At 42.8% G+C, this 19,651-nt stretch overlaps 1 protein-coding gene across 1 annotated transcript; it reads right to left on the bottom strand.

The window, feature by feature from the left end:
• Positions 1-929: 929 nt before the first annotated feature.
• Positions 930-18,002, bottom strand: LOC107267436 (lachesin). The gene is made up of 9 exons (XM_025084595.1): positions 17,958-18,002; positions 16,945-17,140; positions 14,298-14,455; positions 9,021-9,206; positions 8,630-8,825; positions 8,301-8,429; positions 5,710-5,829; positions 5,425-5,595; positions 930-4,367 (listed from the first exon to the last, which is right to left on the bottom strand). Exons 1-9 carry the CDS (start codon positions 18,000-18,002, stop codon positions 4,111-4,113), a joined length of 1,458 nt encoding a protein of 485 aa, XP_024940363.1. The 3' UTR covers positions 930-4,110.
• Positions 18,003-19,651: the final 1,649 nt, after the last annotated feature.

The following is a 19,651-nucleotide window of genomic DNA, read 5'->3' as shown; positions in this document are numbered from 1 at the left end:
TCTTTATTCAGCTATTATTTGTTCGCTTCTCCCATTTTTTCTTTTTTTTTTCAGCAGCTCGGTAGTCTCCTCGATTAGGTACAAGTTCGGTTCGGAATGATTACAAGGGGGACAATAATTAATGACATATATGTATGATTATTGTACAGTGTGCGAAATGCGCCGTTTACTAGTTCTGCATTTATATTTGTCAACTAGATGCTTCGTATGTGTAAGGGTTGATGATAATATTCACAATAGGTCCTGTATTTTTCGCATATGTAATTAACGTTGCACTGCCAGTCTCCATTATGACTAGTATTGTTATAGATACACACGGTACAAAATATCAGTTAGGCCACCGGTACAATGGTAATTTTGCGTAACATTTTCTCCAATAGTACTTGTGTCTCTAGGTCATTAATTCTTTTAAATCATATTTGCTTTTCTCTGTCCTCGTCCTCGTTTTTATTACTTAAACGGTAAATTATTCGTATCGATAATCAAGGGGAAAAAAGATGGCTGCCTTCGAGCTCTTTAATGATTTCGATTGTACCGCGAGTATTGACGGCGAAAAAAAAAAGTTCAAGTAATGAGTGGATTAATTGCATGGAATTTCACCTTTAGGTTTGCAGCAACGAAAGACCTATCCTTTGCGCAATAGTTTAATTGCACACTTCTCGTTAGAACTTCATACAACCTTTTTCAAAGCAAAAAAATACGCTCCAATGAAAATGTCCTGATTATTTTTATTCGCTACCATTTCATCCGTCGACATGGGATTTTTCTCCAATTTGGATTTGTCGCTCTAGGATGTCACCGTTGAAAAAGCTTTTTTGAAATTTTGATTTCACGTATTAATTTTCAATGGGCGACATTAGACAGACTTTAGAGTTTGAAAATCTTTTTTTTTCTGTTTTTCGCAAATCTTCATTTCCTTTCTTCAATACAGATTACAAATAGATTTCTGAACTAGGACACTTTCTCGTTCAATTCGTCGGTTGACTAAAAGCTAGCGTATTGACTGTTTTTTAATCTTTTCTTTGGAAAAAAAAAAAATTATCAACAATTCGTAACGACTTAACGAAGAATAAAGTACGACTGCTGAAGAATCGTTCACCGGAATTGGCGTAAAATATTTTCATTGATACGTTGATTGTTGATAACGTATGCGCGTCACGTATTATCATTGTTAGCGTTATTATTATTATAACCTTCGTAAATAGCTACATTCAACAATTCAGTAACTTTAATATCGCTCGAGTCCTATACCGTATTTTACAATCTACACATAAATATATTCTCATTTACATTAATATTTAATATCGCGTTATTCCTTCTTCCTAATCTCTAACAGTCATCGATTCATTCGTTAATCAACGGAACAATATTTACCACGTAAACCACACGATTCACTTGGGACTGCACAATCTATACGTAAAAGGAAATTACGCAAACGCTACAATTCCAAAGATACAAGAACGCTCTACACTCTGTATGAAAAATTGTAAATATTCGTGTGAATAAAAAAAAAGATACAAAACAAAATTATATATAACAGCGCAACACTTCCTATTTGAATTTACAATAACATTTGGCACGACTTGATAAATGTAACGAGACTCTTTACACGGTGCAAAATATCCTAAACGACGAAGCAGACGAAAATGATAATCTTCAAAATTTCAACTGGCCTGACCTCATCAAAGTTCACATGAAAATGATAGCTCGCACGGTATAGCACAATGAACTGAAACGAAATGGGCTTCTTTCACGTGCACACGTATATCAATACTGATTTACATTGAATCTTCGCTTCCTCATCCGTTAGCACAATAAATGACAGTCTCACTGAAATGAAGAATCAGTGAGCAAATATAAAGGTGCGCTGGACATTGCCTAAGTTATCCTATTCTCTCATTCACGTGTAATCACGCTACAAGTGATGCGCACAAAGGTGAAGAGTCATTGCCAAAAAAGATTGCGCGTATAAGACGTAGATAAGAAAATTTCAGTCGCGTATGAGAAAACATCCTCATCGATAATCCTATCGTCTTATCTACAGTCGTGATATGGCCGTGTCACTTTCTAGATATGCATAAACTTATTGACAAACGTGTACGTAGTTGGATATGGCTTCTTCCGCTTGATATCCTCAGCCAATTGTTATATGTATATTATTTATAATTATATATAATTCATTATCTCCAGGCAGTCCCATAGGACGAATCTTAAGGGTTGGTAAAATGGTGAAAGTCATACGTACAAAAGATCAATTACAATGAGTGTCACGAGGTTAGATATTTACATACATAAAGCATCATCGTCCTCGAAGTCACGTATACTATATATCCTAGTATTCCTGGCCATGCATAATCCCATATTTCTGAATATTCGCCTGCATGGCTATTGACTGTGAATCCTGTTAATTTCCATCCTGGAGCTTATTGACCTTCTTGCCAATTTAAGAACGAATACGCAGTGGCTGTACCCAGGTGAAATATGAGCTTTGATACGTACGGATCTTCACATTTTTACCGGACACAAGAGTAGTCGGATCCTGAAGAAGACATAAAGAAAAGGTAGAGGCTTCTTGGATGGTTACCATACTCACCACCAGGCACGATCGTCATCAGGATATTCCATACAGTTCCTCTTGGGATATTAAAAAATCTAAGACAATCACCAGGTAGGTAGTATAATCCAATTTCTGGATGGTTCTCGTTTGAACGATCCTTTCAGACGCCATTAGAGATCCCTTTGCCATCAGCCATGCCTTTTCTTTGTGTACCTTCAGCCGGAATATATTTACATCTCATATATAATGGACTTAATGCACAGTGGCAGCTGACAAGGAGAGAGTCCAAGGCGATGGTGGTTGGAGGAGGACGTGGAGGATCTGAAGTTAAAAGAGTAGTCAGTTCAGGAACGAAGGATCTGGTATAAAAATGTAGAAGAGACAGTAACCAAGTCGAGCCATTATCAGATAACGTGGAACGCAATCATACACCAAGGTAGGTTACGACAGGTCTTTGTTTCAGAAGGTAGAGAGACGCAGCCTCGTAACAAGACACAGTGGATGGTCTTTAAGGTAGCGTTTCTATGCTGAAGTCAGTGTCGCCGCGCGTTAAATCCACTTAAACAATATCGAGTAACACGCTCGTTACGGTCGAAACGCAAAAGCGACTTCAGACAAGTGACTAAGCAAGGTGTAGCAGCTATCCTGCTAGTCACCTAGGTGATGTCTGGACCGGTACCAGGTGAATGTGAATTAGGTTCTGAAGTGACTCCGATGTCCCGACCGTGGCGAACAAGCTCATAAGAAACACTATATACACTGGTGGTTTAAGCATAAGCAATGGTTATTACGAAGTGTCTTGTACTCATGAGTAAACTGTGAGGTCTGATCGTTTGTGAACTCTCCACTGTTTGCCTATCTTCATACGTACATAAGGACGCGTCCATATATGCTTTAAGTTTGGAAGTAACTGTAGCCAGGTATTCACTTGCTTAGAAATTACCATTAGGGTTAACCAGGATCACCCTGAGGGTACTGTTGGATGTTCTTCGCGCCGTGTAAACACCGTCGTGCCTGGTGAACGTAGGCGGCGCACTTGACCCGATTGAGATTTCCTAATGGTTAAGCTATCGAGCCGACAGTGGCGATAATCGGATATTCGAAGAGGCCCCGGTAGAGCAGCAGGGCCGTCGCGACTCAACATCAGCCGTCCAAGAGCAACCAGGCGCCCTGACTCGACCGGGTTAACGGGAGGACTGAATTGCTACGTGGGCTGTTAGTAAATCTATGACACTCTAGCGATACTCATCTGCATATTCATCTGTATTAACGTGGCTATAAACCGAGTGAGAGAGACAAGGACAAGAGAGAGAGTAGAGACTTCTCACTCATCCAAATGTAAATCTCGGTTGGACCTGCATCGAGCCTTAGCGATTTACATGCGCCCGATTGCTTTCAGAATGAACCGTCAATTAATATCGTGACAAATTGTACAGATGGTCGTTGAGGACCATTGCTGAATCGCCCGTTGCTGAAGGTCCATTAAATTTCGTTAAACGATCCCAAAGGAAATGACGTCATTTTCCAATCGACGAGGACAACTCTCACATTGCTTACGAGTAGACGGATAGGTGATAAGAGACGATCAGTAGCACAAAGACAGCTGGGGGTCGAATCTTCTCGGACGCTATTGCCGTCGCGACGTCACCGTCCTCTCCAGGCGTCTGCGACGTCGAAGCTGTCTCTCTGAGTGATCCTTGGTACACGTGATTCAGTCTGTTATTCTGGTCCCTCTCGCCCACGCCGTCCGTCAGGTCGTCGTAGCCCAAACGGTCTCCATTTTTCTTCGAGTGTTTCGGCAGTTCCATATCTGTAATTCATATAGAAAAGAAAGAGCATCGTACGTTATCTGTCGACAGTGAATATGGCTGATTGCTTCTTATCGGCGGAGGAACGGTAATTGTTACTCCGATAGTAGATTACAGGACCCCCGTTAACCCCTGAAATTGTTTTTGTCACTTTCTTGCCGCTCCGATAGGAATCACGAGTATTTTCACGCTCGGGCTAACACGGCAAGCAAGAATTCCCGCTTTGACGTGGAATCCAGCTGGTAGATTCAATTTATCGTGTATCCCCGCAAATCGGTACGAGATAGAAAGGAACGAGAGAGAGAGAGAGAGAGAGAGAGAGAGAGAGAGAGAGAGAGAGAGAGAGAGAGAGAGGGGGTGGAGACCAGCGGCGGCGTCGACGTCGGAATCGGCAGGAGGAGCAGCTCGCCGAAATAGCAGTTTAGCACTGATAACACTTGGCGGACTTTTATCGATCATGTCTGGCAACAGATGGCTCACCCAATTCCGGGCTCCGCGTTTTGTCTGGCCGGTTGCCTGATAAACGATAACTAATACGGGAGGATATTGTTTCGCGGACTTTTAGCGGCCGACGAGGCTGACGTGACGTGGCGCAATACCCGCAGCCTTCCGCCACGTACGTCCTCCTCGCCCCCCGGCCGACCTCCATCATCCTTTGCTTCCCCCGGTTCATACATCTATTCCCATCCTCTTCTTCATCTTCGTCTCTTTCACACTTCTACCAACTACCATCACTCCCATTACGGACATCGGCACTGGTACTATGTGTCATCCCGGCTCCCTGCTCTCCGCGTTCTCAGCTTCCTCCTGATTCTCCTGCTCCTCCCCCTGGTCCGCTTGTACCTTCGGTTTAACGGTTAATCCTTGGAGCTTATCCGATCGCGTGACTTCCAAGCCTCGTGCACGAACCAAACACTCGACTAGGGACCTTCGGAAGAATAGGGGATGTGAGAGAGATAAATTCAAGTGATTTAAGTCAGCCTTACCTTTTCTCTCTCTCTCTCTCTCTCTTTAGGTTTATCCAGAGTATTGGAATTTTTCAAGGACACACAGACTCACCGTAGAGCCGGATATTGCCTTCGGCATCCCCAATGGAATTCTTCGAGATGCACTTGTACCCTCCCATATCCTGTTTCTGGAGGTTCTTGATGATCAGCCTCATCTGCACGCTGTACACGGAAATCTTGATCTCTGACATAGTGTACTTGTGGTTGCCTATTATCATCTCTCCTGAAAAGATTAAATGTTGTTCTACGTTAAGATTTCACGCAATTTCTACTTGCAGGAGCACCCTCTTATTTTGGCAGAATCCACGTCGGCTGTCGGATAAAGGCGCATTCTTACCTGTCTCACGGGTCCAGTAGTTGATCGCCTTTGGTGAAGCTTCAACGTGACAGGCTAACGTCACGTCCGTGCCGGCCGGGGCGCCCACCAACTGATTCGGCACTTGGATCATCGGATGAACTGTAACGTTTGACAATAATCCTTTGATCGCGCAGCATCCCGCATTCAAGGGGCGGATGGGAAAGCTTCGCGGTCGTAAGGAGCTTATAAAAAGGTAAAGCCTACGTTGCCTACGTTGCCTACGTTGCCCACGTGGATGGACGATGAGATTTTTCTCGGTTGAGAACGTTTTAAAATTCGTTCGAGGGTTGGGATGGCTACGGGGGAACGTTGTAAAAGGGCAAAACACTTGAGGGATCAAGACGCAACGAGCCGACGGAGAAGGCTTACGGGTTGGAGAGCGAGATTGGGTATGGCGGAATGTACGTGGACCAGAGAGAGAGAGAGAGTGAGTGAGAGAGAAAGAGTGGATATGGGGGAGAAGAAAAATATATTCGAGTTAGTCGAACTTGAACATGATCCCAAGCGCTATTCATCTCTAAGCAAACCCTCCGGTTTTAACGGGCGCTCACTGAGAGAGGCGATAGCCAAAAAAAAATATTGCCAAGCAATTAAAACTTTCTAGCCGCAGCGTTAAGGCAGAACAAGGAATATAAATCAATCAGATTGCAAACGCATCACGGTCAGCCTGCACAGTTATTAACTGGCGCGTAATGGATTTATTGAAAATAATTACTTGTGACGAAGTTCGATTCAAGGAATCGGATTGGGATGATATTCGGTGATAAGAGGAACGACAAGGTCGTCGACTTTTTTCGAGCGTAGATATAATAGTCGGTAAATGCTCGAGGATTGCCGATGTCTCGAAAAGCAGGGTTCTGAGCTGGACTAAATGCCCCGTGAAATAAATCATTCAAATTGGGAAGCGAAATCCCTGGGCTAATAGGTTAGGATCCTGGTTCGGTTGATGCGATTGCGGTATGAAATAAGCCTGCAAGGAGAAACACTAGGGAAACGTAATAGGTTTCTGGGATTGGTTGACTGTACATGTACATGTTGCAGTCTGCGGTTTCAAGTTGGAGGGGAGAGGGAGGACATGCTTTCGGCCGTTAGAAACGGGGCTTGAGGAAAGTTATTCTAGCCCGAAGGAAAGGAGGAAAGGACAGGCGGATACTGTTGCGGTGATAAGGTAATGCTCGATCCGTCTCTGCATTACCACCTACTCTTCAGGGATGCTCTGCGGTTACGACTTTCTTCCACTTTCTCTCGAAAGGTGCTCCTGGACATTTTACAGGGATTTGACTTAAAAAACAAGGAAAGCGATTTACAAACAAGCCTTTTCTTCTCTTGATCGTTGCGTCACTTTAATGCCTGGCAGAATATTAAGGGGTGAGGATGCTCTTGGCTCGTGAAAGCACCGGGGGGACCTGGGAGAGATCCGGGGGGAGGGAGGTGGGGTGCCTCCAGGAGTCCCGTAATGAAAGGAAGCCTTTAGCAACTTTCTCTATTATTCGGATCATTGCTTAGCTATTCGCATTTTCATGGACCAGTTTACTCTCTCAGGTTGGTAGGACTGACACTATAAGATTCCAAGAGGAGCACATGAAACCGGAAGGACCCAAAGAGTATCGCTCGTGAATACAATTAATTTGACATTAAGGATACAGAAAGGAATAATCTCGATCAACACAAGCAGAGAAGAAGGTTATACCGGGTGTATAATTTCAATTGTGAAATTGCACAGTATCTTAAGCACGTTAAACTACGCTAGACGTCAACTCGTCCACGTGTTAAGAAGGATATACCGCGACAGGGACTTTAATAGAATTCGATTATCCTGCAGGATCTAATTACGGCCAGCAAGGAGGCACACGATGGCGTGACCGTATATCCAATTTCCGTAGAAGAATTATCTATTGCGGATCTAGAGAGTCCGTGGGTCACAACCGCGACTTAAGCCCGAGGGCTTCAAGAGCCGGTTGCCTGGTTTGTGTTAACCCTGTAGTGAAGGCGGAGGTAGAAGTAGGTAGGTATATCGCCCCAAGTGTAATTTTATTATCTCTCTTTTCAACGCTCTCTCTCCACCCACCCTAGGTTCACACTGTTATTTAAACAGTATTTTACTTTAATTTTTTTGCTTCTTTTCTACTCTCTCTCTCTCTCTACTCCCCCCGCCTCACTATTTCTACAGTATAACGCCAAGACGCCATTGCGCCTTTACTAGCTCGACTCTCCTTTTGCTACGGCGAAATTATGCAAAGAAGGAGACGATGGCTATCTCTACGATGCTGCCGCTACAGTCTTCCTCTGTCTATTCCATTGGGATGCGAGACCTTAAGCCCGTTTCGCACAGATAAATGCTCAGGATAGGCGTTACACGCCGCTCGAGCGTAATTGCATCGGACGAACGTGCACTAGATAGGAGTTGTCAGTCAAGTCGTGCAGTCCTACTACACTAATGTTTAGCCCCAGCTCCATTTGCCGATCCACTCTGGTTCTCCTTATCCACGTCCGGACCACAATGTCCAACGTCAAATCGTCCCGCTTGAAAAGGACGAAAGCATTGCTCTCTCGATGAAAGCTCTACTCACAATGAACGTGAAGCATCATTCGCTTGCTGACTGTCGGCGGGACCCCGTTACTCGCGACACACAGATAGGCGCCCATCTCACTTCTGGTTACCTTCGATAAGGTCAGCGTCTCACCCTCGGCTGTAATAACTGTGAACAGCAGATACGTTCTTGAGAAATTGTATTCTTTCGCCATGTACCCTCATAGCGGTAATTCAATATTTAATGAAAATAACACCAGGGCTTGCGACACGTCCTCATACTACACTCTCAAGAATCGCAGGTGCCGGTACGTAAATTGATGAATTACAGAGCATAGTAAATATGTATAGTATTAGGTTAGTCCTTACGTCTGATCTTGCCGCCAGATGCGCCGTCTCTTGCTATTATCTCACCTCCATCCTCCCGGCGCCATGCGATGTCTGGTTTCGGATAACCACGAGCTTTGCAGACGAGCTTCGCCGAGCCACCCTCTGGCACCATAAGATCCCCGGATGTCTCCTCGTAAACAATGTCCGGCGGAATGACCACTTCCAGATACGCGCTCTGTCAATTGAACGTAAACAGAATTAGGCGATATTTCCTGTACCAAATCGAGGAACTTATATCAATAAAAATATTTATTTAATCCAATTCGATCAATCATCGATGAGTTTTGTTTTTTTAAGAAATCTGGATTTTTCATTCTCATGAAACTTTGTATCATTGGTTTGACGTACAATGCGGTAACGAAAGACTCACCTGGCTTTTCATGGGATACGTGTTAACTTGGCACATGTAAAGGCCACGATCCTCGCGTCTGGCGCCTTTGATGTTTAACGTCCAAGTATTGTAATCACTGTGAGTGACGGAGAGACGTGCATTGTTTGTAATGACGTGATCGTGAATCGCCAGGACTGCCTTGGTGTCAGCTTTGATCCATGCCACCTAACCTCACCAACACGCATCACTGAATATTAGTAAATTACAACAATTCACACAGTGTAACGAAGCTATCCTAACACGACGCGATTTACAGGGACGTCCCTTGCAAAATCCATTGCACTTTGACCCGTCGTAATAATGCTCGATAGTTAAATACGTCGGTTAACCTTATCTCCATGGAATTCGCAAGTCAATCTCTCCGATGACTAGCTCAAGGGATAGCTAAGAGAGCGCGAATATTATTGGCACGAAATTGAAGCCTGACTATATCGAATATTTGACCTCTTCTCGGCCTGAAAGGTTCTATCTATCGAGCAACAAAGAGGCACGCGGGGTTCTTATCGATATCTCAAAAGCTGAGTGTATAGAATTCAAGGAGGAAGACCGAGTGTTTGGTAGTGACGGCCCTGTGAGTGCCTCCACTTATAATACATTACAGGGATGCTAACCCCTTTTCCTTTTGCCACCCCTTACTTCTACGCTTCGGCCCTCTGACCCCACTGAATATTCCTCCTTTGCTCAGAGAGTACCGACGGATCTCGGTAGCACAAGGACAGTCGACGTAACCTCGAATCACAAATCCTTTACTATTGGCTGTGTACTCGCCACGGTATCTTTTTATCAATCTAATCTCATTGTATTCACTTTCTTTTGGCACCTTTAACCTCTTTCGTATTATATTGTCTCAGCGGTGGCCGAAACCATCGAGCAAAATTCACCAGGTTAACTCACAGTCTGCTAGAACGGAAACTTGATTGCTCGTTCGTTAGACGCCCGGAAAAACTAAACGGACGATCGACCAATCGCATCGCTCAATACGATTCCATTCGTTTTACCGTCGGTAAAGTAATCACGTCGGTAACGAGCTATCAATCCGCCATTGGTTTTTAGATATCCGAGATTTCTTTACCCTACCTAGGCGCAATAATCTCCAGAGACTTTTTTTCTGGGGGAATTTCCTACAATTAAGTATCGCTACGAAATAGCATCCTGTATTGACGTTCTAAGGCGTGCATGGTGATATCCATATTTTCTTGTGCGTTTTCGTTTTCTTTTCTCTTTTTTTTCCACAAAATTCAAACTTACGAGCTTCTGCCTTTGGAAGGATGACAGATATAACATTATACCTACGTACTACATCTATCTCTCCCTCTATTCTCCAAGTCTTTCATATGCAAACCATCTCGGAGCTCTATTGTGGTTCATTGTGAGCTCACGTTCCTGGATCCAGTCTACCACACCTCGTTTATTTCTCACTTTTCGCCATTTTTCCCCCCCACTACTATTCATCTTCAGTCTCATCTTTGAATTCCCAACGCCGAGATACAGGCTGTTCCCTTTCAATACGATATGGATAAATAGTCAAGAGTCCTAATTAAAATTTCTCTAAAACTCTTCCAATATTTTTTGTTGCAATTAAAAAGTAAAAAATCGTTATCTGCTCCTTATCCTTAAAAAATTAAACTAACCCGACCCGTCCCAAAGTATTTCTCCTATCTCAACGAATATCTACGTTTAGAGTCCCTCTATCGGAATAACGTGGACGAACTTTTAGCCTCAAAATATTATTTCAGGCATTAACTCATACAACCTATATATTACTAATAGAGAATAGGTCAAAGATTGACGCGCTGACACAATCGATTTCTTATCTTCATTAACCTACGTGTGGTTACTTCAAACAAAAAGTACATGCTCATGCAACCTCCAATTTCCTCGATTAATATTCATGCATCACTGGCATGCCTCAGTTATAAATTTATCGGCATGGCATATATATCTATATATATATGTCATATGTATTACGTATTCAACTAGATTTTACATGGTGCTTTAATTGTCCTTAATGTTCTCCGAATGCCTATCGATATTCGATATGTATTTACAATATGTCATTTTCATATGACACAGTAATCTAGATACTAGTACAAATAAAATGACAGTTTTGGATCATTTTATATCTCATCACTGGCTTATTTAATTGATGATAATTATTCTGATAGTTAGCATATCTCGATTTAATCGTACGCACAAGCAAATTCTCGCGGCCTACCAATAAACTCCGAAAGTCCCTCTCTCGTCCACGTAGTCGAGTTTCGATCGAAACATTTGTCGAACAGCGAAAAGAAAGAAAAAAAAAGTACGTGGACGATAACTTCGCAACCCCTCGGCGTCAGGATCCCTTTTTCTGGTTTCGTGCCTATTTACGGTGATGTTTAATACAATAAATTTATGTGGTTATGGGCTATCAATACGGTATTTATAAGCCATTACATATTACTACGGGCCATTACTTCATAGCTGTATAATTCAAATCTCACGCTTCTGCTTTACGTTCAAAATTCATAACTCGTTAATTGTCACACTACTGGGGAGTTTCACGTGGTGCTTTGCCGTGAAAGCATTTTAAGCTCATACGTATGTATATAGGTGTGTATATCTAAAAAGCCAAAAAGCCAGGTCGAACAATTTTCCATGTCCCATATCGTTATCGGTGTGACCTCTTTGAATTAATTTTTTTTTTCTTATTAATTACAAAATGGCCGCTTGTAACTCCTCTACCTTACTCGTCCTGTACAACAGTCCATTTTTGTAGCTTAACACTAATTAGTGATTGACAAAAATAATATTGAAAATTTTCATAATTTTGATTAATTTATATATTTTTATCTGTATCTTTTTTTTATCTGAATTTCCTCCGAATCGTCTCTGGACCATCGAAGCATGTGTACTGGTTGATAATTTTGCGAATGATTTTGAACATTTTTTTTGGGAAACTTTACCAACATATATGGCGAATTTTTGAATTTCAACAGTGCAGTATTATTTCCTATAGTCAGACATTTGATATTCGTTTGGCGCGAAGGTATGAAAATATGGACAGAGAAAAACGGAAATACGCATTTCTTTTTTTTTGAGCTTACGGTACGGTTGTACGAATTTGGGTAGTCGCGAATTGCGTATTTATTTGCGTATCCGATGATGCGCGAATGCACGAGTTTTTTTTTACGCGGGGAAAGAACGCTTTCGGGTTTTATTATTCTCCGCGACTCGTCGACGTTGTACGACTGCACGTATATATATGTATATACTGCTCGATACGATTCCACGTAACTCTTGAATTCTTTAAAGGATCTACTAGAATATATACGGAATATGGAAATCGAGAATTTCCTCTTTTCATTGACAATCTATACCTTTGTCAATTAATAGTATGATAAATTGATACTTATTATAGGGAATATATTAAGTAGGGAATATCGCGCAAAGATTGTTCTATCAGGATGATATAATTAATTGAAAATAATTAATTTTTAAAAAAATATATTCAAAATAGGTTCATATACGAGGGATTAAGAATTATTAAGGACAAGTACAAAAATTTCGGCCCGAAATAATAATCATGTAAAACTCCGTTTCCGGAATATTTTGATACAGGATGTACGAAAAAGAATTTTTTTTGCAAATAAAAACGACCTATTCCATTGTTGTGTTTTCCGTAACTCGTGTGACCCAGAAAAAGATGAATAAAGAGATAAAATTAAAAAAATTTCGTTTATATGAAATTGAGAGAAAAAGAAGGTACCGGAAGTAGCGGGAACGTATGACTTGATAAGTAGGTAAATTTGCTCGTCTCATTTCTCAAATATTATGACTGAACAGTGACCAGCGTCACATCGCGGCGCGTCTAATTTCAGGAGACCGAGAGATTGGTAGACACTGGGAAATTAAAAAGACACTTTTGTATTTTTACGAAGGTACGTTTCAGCGCTCACGCCCATCCAGAAAGAGGCTGGAGGTGGTTGCGCGAGGAACGCATACCGCGAGTGGCGTTTCCACTTTGCGAAATTACTTTTTGAAACGCGTGTCCTTTGGCGAAGATTGCTTTGCGCGTCTAACCTACTTAAAAATCCAATTATTGGAAAACAAGCTAACCTAAATAAAAATGCCTGATGGTCACGACCCGTCGAAATTTGTTTATTTTAAAAACAAAAGAGAAATATTTTTTTTGCGATTAGTCCCTTGAAGCACAAGTACGTAAGTGTCGTTCCAGGGGATACGTAGGCAACTGCCATTGATTAAAAAGCGTATGAAATTTTTCAAAAAAAAATAATCCGAAAAAAATCCTATCGCTACATAGATATAATCCAGTAGAACTGGTCAACAAACCGTCAGACAAGTCCACGTGGTCCGTGACACCGCCTGGATAGAATTAGAATCCCACCGTTATCCAGCATGCATATATCATTAGCCTGGTACGTAGCTTCGAGGAGGTGAGGAAGGCGGGAACTTCAAAAAGAACGTGACCGTAGGAAAAATAAATGTGAAAAAAAGAACGAATAAATAAAAAAAATTGTCATTGTTCTTTCCAATAAAATCTACGCCGATCCCTCTAAAGAAAGAAAACATATGGCCACTTTGTTAAACTAAGAGACAGCCGCCGCTAACCTAAGTAGCAAAAGATAGAAACCCCCTTCGGCTTGATCAACCCAACCGAGAATCAACCCCCTCTGCCCCCACGGATGAGTAAATTATTACCACCAAAAATACACACTACTAAATAATAACGCAGAATACAAAAAATAAAAGTAATAATCAATACGAGTAAAAAAAATTATCCGTAATCAAAATTAAACGATCAACAATAATGATCGTGATTATGTGATGATTCAGATAATACAGCAGCCTCGAAAAGTCCAGTGCTCCAGTGAGTGCGTGCGACGTGCACAGAAGGCAAGAGATATAGAGATAGAGAGTGAGAGAGAGAGAGAGAAAGTGAGAAAGAGAGTTATATACAGTGTGTGTATATATATATATATACATATACACGTACTTATTCAAAAAGAGGACATACGAATGTCCTTATATATACATATACACAATTGCAATATAACATCGTCATGTCAATCAGGTCTCGATCTGAATAATTTAACGACTCAAGTCAAGTTCAAGTGTGAATCTTAAGACGCACACTGCAGGTAGGTTCTCATAGCAGCAGTAGTGCATGAATGCAGTGCTGAGGTGCAGGCACGCGCAGAGTGCAGATTAGGTAAGTAGTTCCTTTAGGCGAACACGTAATGGTAAGATAGTTACCCGGGCCTTGGCGCCACCGTGATCTCCACTCGCGGAGGAGGAAGGACTCACCCGGTATCCACCGAGGTTGTTCACCACACAGGTGAAGGTAGCGTCTCGTCCCTGCGGGATCGTTACGTTTTCCAGCGGGTAAAGGAAGTCTGGCTCGAGTCCCGTCACTGAGAACAACCAAAGAACACACAAGTTGTATACTGTAGGTAGAAAGGTAGGTGGAGCGCGAAGGGGGTACGCTCAAATTCCCTAACCTGTCAGTGGTACCAACAGATTTGGTACGTTGGTGACAGTGAATCGATACAGCTGTTGCTAGGGATGTTAGAAAGAAATTTTAGTGAGAAAAAAATATGTAGTTGGCGACCATGCAAATTGTATGGCCGATTCGATGGGAGACGTGCAGATACGCGCGTTTCTGTTTATCTACGTAAGAACGACGAAGATATTGAATTTGAATTTACAACGCGCGAAGATTGAGGATATCCTATTCTGGCTCGTGGCTTGGCATCAGGGTAAGCAAGGCTCGCGGGGTGAATTTTACGAGGGTATTTACATGAGCGCAATATTTTATAGGGCACTTAATGCTAGGTCACGTTCCGTTCCGTAGCCCGAGCGAGGCGGGACCTACCTACATGAATCAAGCTGCGCTTTAAAGATTTCTTTCTTTCTTATGTGTATGTGGTTACGTGTGCTTATGGATATCCCTGGAATATGGCTGATAAGGAACTCTCACTTGGGAGCTCAAAATACTATTGTTGGGGAACGAAACTACTGGCGTTCTTCGCTTTGATAGACCTACCTGAACGCGTGAAAAATTTACAGGAGCTTGTGCGATCTCACGTGCTGGGGATCATACTCGAGCTGTGGATGCTGTGGGAGAAATGTCGGAGTACGAAGATTTTATACGTTACCGCTAGAATCTAAGGAAAATGGATGTGGGTCAAGTTGGTAGGTGTGATGTATTTTTGAAAATTAACAATTGTATAATGTTTAATTAATATTATTTAATTGAGATCAATTTAATTGTGAGTCGTATCAATTATATTAATCTGATCAAACCACGTGATTCGATTGAATCTGATCAGTTTGGTAATTAATCGAGAAGGTGAAACGATACGGTGAGTTATAATTAAAGGGGGTCTCGGTCCTGGACTCTTATTCTAGCCTCAGGAAATAACTTCTATTTTCAAAGGCAATCAAACCCTTTGCGAATCGAGTTGGCCTTCTGATTTATAAAAGTGAAAAAAGTAAGGAACGACATTTCCTTGAAAACAAACGCGAAGGAACAAAAGTCAATAGAGTGGGTACGCCGAAGTAGATGGGCTTATGTGGTAGAAGTATTTTGACTTATTCCAGTGAAAAACTTTTGAAACGTATAAGGGACCGTGGGAAAAGTTAGTCAAGTGTACCCAGGCACTCCTTTCGTCATTGAGAATCCTGAATTTCATTGGTTTTGCGTGTCCCGCCAATGGCGTCGACTTCACGTTTGAATAACTTCTCTCTCCAGCCAGCTAGTGGAAAATAAAATATCAGAGAAGTCAATATAAACCTGGATACTAATTTCCGAGTGTCATTTGCAGCCAGACATTTTTTTTTCTCCAATATTCCATTCCGTTTATGAGTACATTATACGTGCACTGTATCACTGCAAATCCAAGTGTGCTATTTTTACATTTAAATATCTAGGAATAAGACACTTTGATTTTCATCATAACTGCAAAACTGCCTTACGTAATTGATCATTATAATTTACCTACAATTCAAATATTCCGTCCAAGTGTAACGTAAACCATGCGCAATCGACTACACCCGAATGCACTTTCAGGCGAGAAATCCATTGGTAATAAGTTAGAAATCCAATCGTGCATAATTTCCCTTGTGGATACGGCACCAAAGTAGGATTTAACATTTTATCAATAACTTCTGCGTTTCCTCGTGTACGCTGTATCTAGAATTTTATAGCTATACACGGTAATTCAATATATCCGAGAGTCCTGTCACATTAGCCCGTTCTGGCAGTAGACACATAACCTTAAAGAAATAAAACCTTACAGTTAGAGTACGTTACGTCGGTATCTATGAAATGATATGACAGAGAAGAGAGAGAAAGAGAGAGCGCCTAAGAGAGATCTTCGAAAATACTGATCGCATCCAGAAAAGGTGTCACTGGAGTTTGTTCCCATGGAATCCCGGAACCGTCCAGGATATATGTGTGAGGCGAAGTAGAAGTAGAAGTAGAGCTGGCACATACGCCAGACTGGAGACGGAGGGATGAGAATGAAGTAAGAAGAAAGTGGACTGATCGGTGGCTATCCCGATGTTACTAGGTATTGCTCGTGTTCGGTAGTGTTCCCTGTGGTGATCCTGGTGTTAGTAGATATCCCACGGGAGACGTAGGATGGTACGTTATACGGTACGACCCCTTATACCCGACGACCTTCTTGACCCACGACCCCTCGGGCCTCCCTCGACTCAGTCACGATCAGCAGTGATGGCTTTGAACGGAGTCTTTCTCTCATTTTTTTCTCTCCTATCCTTTTCCTTCCCTTGTCAAAGCTTCGACTAGCGAGCACGGCAAGCTCTCCTTTAACAGTATAGGTTAGAAAGATAAGAGGACAGTGAACCAAGTATAACAGTATAAAATAATGTAACATACGAGAATCCAAGTTGACCAGGTCGCACGTGTCATCCCAGTAGCCACATCGTGACCGGTACTCTTCGTAAACCGTTGATTGACAACCGATAAGACTTATCGGATCCGCAACAACGTGTTGCAGTATTCCCGTGATATTTTCACCCAGTGCATCCTGAACCTCGTTGACGGCTGCTTCCTGGTGACGGTCATGCTGAAACTTTACGTCCTCGAGTCAAGATACTGAGCTTGTCAAAAAGAGACGAAGAATCCTACAGATCGACGGCGTCGTCGATCCCTTAAACCTGACATCCCTTGGTCCGGGAACATCCCCTGGAGTAAACAGAAGGGTAAGTCCTCGTAGGGTCACTCGTCTTCCATGCCGTAGAAATTAGACGCAGAGTGCGACGGATGGTCATTGAAATTAGCCAAACGTCCGTTCGTTTCAAGGAGGATCAAGAGGGCGTCGCGACGTCTGCCGTCCCGACGTGGCCCGTCGGGGAATCAGTCTCCACAGCGAAAATTCCTCGAAAAACAGACTCCCGGCGTGGTCCCTGCGGTAGCGAGGTACATTGGAGTTTGGCTGTGTTGATCTTCCCCTCTCTCTCTCTCTCTCTCTCTCTCTCTCTCTCCCTCTACGTGTAGGTACTCCAGGTACAGCCTCCTCTTCAAGGGATGCTGTGAGAGAACGTGCAGGGGTGAGTCTGTCTGTTCGTTGGCCCATGGAGGAGACGGAGGGTGGTAGAGAAAAGGGCGAGGAAGCGGGTTCCGGCTTCAGAGAAATATATATATGTAAAAGACACGTAAGGCACCCTTGCACGTATAACCACCCTACTACCCTCGAATAAGTCCACTGTATACATACGAGTCTCTGACGGTATGGATCTTCTATCCTTGTTGATGCTACTTCTCTATGTAATATATATCATACATATATGGAGACTCTAGAGATGTATTATATACCGCGGCGCGAAGGGTATGGTACCAGGGGGATAGAGACTCCGTATAAGGCCCGAGTTGATTGGGTGTGAGCAAACAGGAGCACTCTGCTGCAAATCCTCTACTTCTGCGTGTCCAGGCATCACCTCCTATCGCCTTCTACGTGTCTTGCGGCTGCAGGTTCTGGACCATGGTGTCATGTCTTGCGAGATATCTCCGCTTTATCTTATCTTTGAGACTTCGCTATGATTATGGTATACATACAAATGTATATGGTACAGGTATACCATAGAAAAAGTCTTTTCCGCGGGTACTGTCTCCATACTTAGTACGTATCTATAGGATTTTGTAGAGGTTAGGTTAGATTCTCGAAATTCACTGACGACGGTAGAGAGAGAAAGCGTCTCAGGAAACGTCACATGCTGCCCCTCGAATTCAATCTGTGATTTGTGGATACGAATGAGATTCCTTTTTCTACAGTCGACGACCTTACTGTACCTGCTTTCCTTTTACCTTTTGCTCAGAATTATCGTCGTCTGGAAGGATTCATTCACCGTTCACCGAGTTTCCTGGCTCGCCGTTAAAAGGCAGAGGGGATCTACCCGGTGTCAATAAACTAACCGGAGTTACTTGTATTTGTAAGTTACGCGGGCACCTCATTACGAACTTTATTGTTAATTTGACGTGTAACGCAATTAGTTTATGGATTTATTTCAAAATTGTATTGCGCCTCTGTTCAGCGTTGTACCGGGACACCGAGCACACCTGCGGTGGATCGGAACGCAGCCAGTTTCGAACTGCTTGAAGTTGGCTACTGAAATTCTCGGGGCGGGATTTTAAAATTAGACCTCCTCGGGTACAGGATGAAATAAAAGGAGAAAGTTGCAAATGGAAAGTCTACAAAAGAACCGACGAGAGCTCAAGGAGCCTGGAACAATTTGACGAGTCTTTGAAGTTCCCCACTCGACAAGCAGTAGGGAGGTTATGAAACCGCAAGTGGATACGGAACCGAGCATGAAGTAGGAAGATATGGAAATGGCCAGTGGTGGCACGTGTTTCCGGTATTTGGAAGAAAATTCAAGAGTAGGGAAAAGAAGGAAGCACGGTACGGCGAGGTGAATAGAATGGAATGAGAGACAGGGAGGGGGGAGGTCGCTCGAGGGGCAGGAGGGCACCGGCAATATAAAGTAACGCGAAACAGTCCTGCATTATTCACAGCATGAATTATTGATGAGCGTCGCGTAAAATATGAACGCCGCGAGTCGTTATCAACGGACCGCAGGTTGTGCTCGCCGCTACGCGGCTACGAACGGACAGATGGGACGGGACATGGGACAGACGACACTGCACATATTGTATTACGTCACATCCTGCCACGCGGCGGCTCGTACTCTCATTATTCTCTCCTCTAACCTGACATCCGGCCCTACCCTGATCCTACAATCACCCTTCGCGCCTTTTAAACATCCGCGCACCTCCAGCTTCTCTTCTGGGTTTACAACCAGTGCAATAACATCGGAAAATCCTCTTGCTCTAACCAATTAGCTTTTCTTTTTTTCTTTCGACAAAGATTTACACGCCCTGTCTTACAGCCGTGGAGGATTTTGTCGAACATGTTTGTTGTGTACTTAATGGTCTATTTGTAGTCCAGGATGATCCTGCAGTACTTTTCTCGAGTGGATTAATAATTCATTAAAGGTAGAAATCAATTCCAGCGGGTCACGTCTCTTCTGTGTACAAATTGATCTGATAGGTCAGTGTGTGTTAACTCTGATAGTGGAGTGCTTCCGAA

The sequence above is a fragment of the Cephus cinctus genome, unplaced genomic scaffold (genome assembly GCF_000341935.2).
Source record: "Cephus cinctus unplaced genomic scaffold, Ccin1 Ccin1_scaffold0401, whole genome shotgun sequence".
NCBI lineage: Eukaryota > Metazoa > Arthropoda > Insecta > Hymenoptera > Cephidae > Cephus > Cephus cinctus.
This window is presented reverse-complemented; position numbering and strand designations above follow the sequence as displayed.

Coding starts and splice junctions, on each gene's coding strand:
- LOC107267436 (XM_025084595.1), bottom strand. CDS start 18,002: ATGCCTGGACACGCAGAAGTAGAGGATTTGCAGCAGAGTGCTCCT. Junction 17,141..17,957: donor ATTTGCAGCAGAGTGCTCCT/GTTTGCTCACAC, acceptor GAGGACGTAAAG/TTTCAGCATGACCGTCACCA. Junction 8,826..9,020: donor CGTATCCCATGAAAAGCCAG/GTGAGTCTTTCG, acceptor TTCAATTGACAG/AGCGCGTATCTGGAAGTGGT.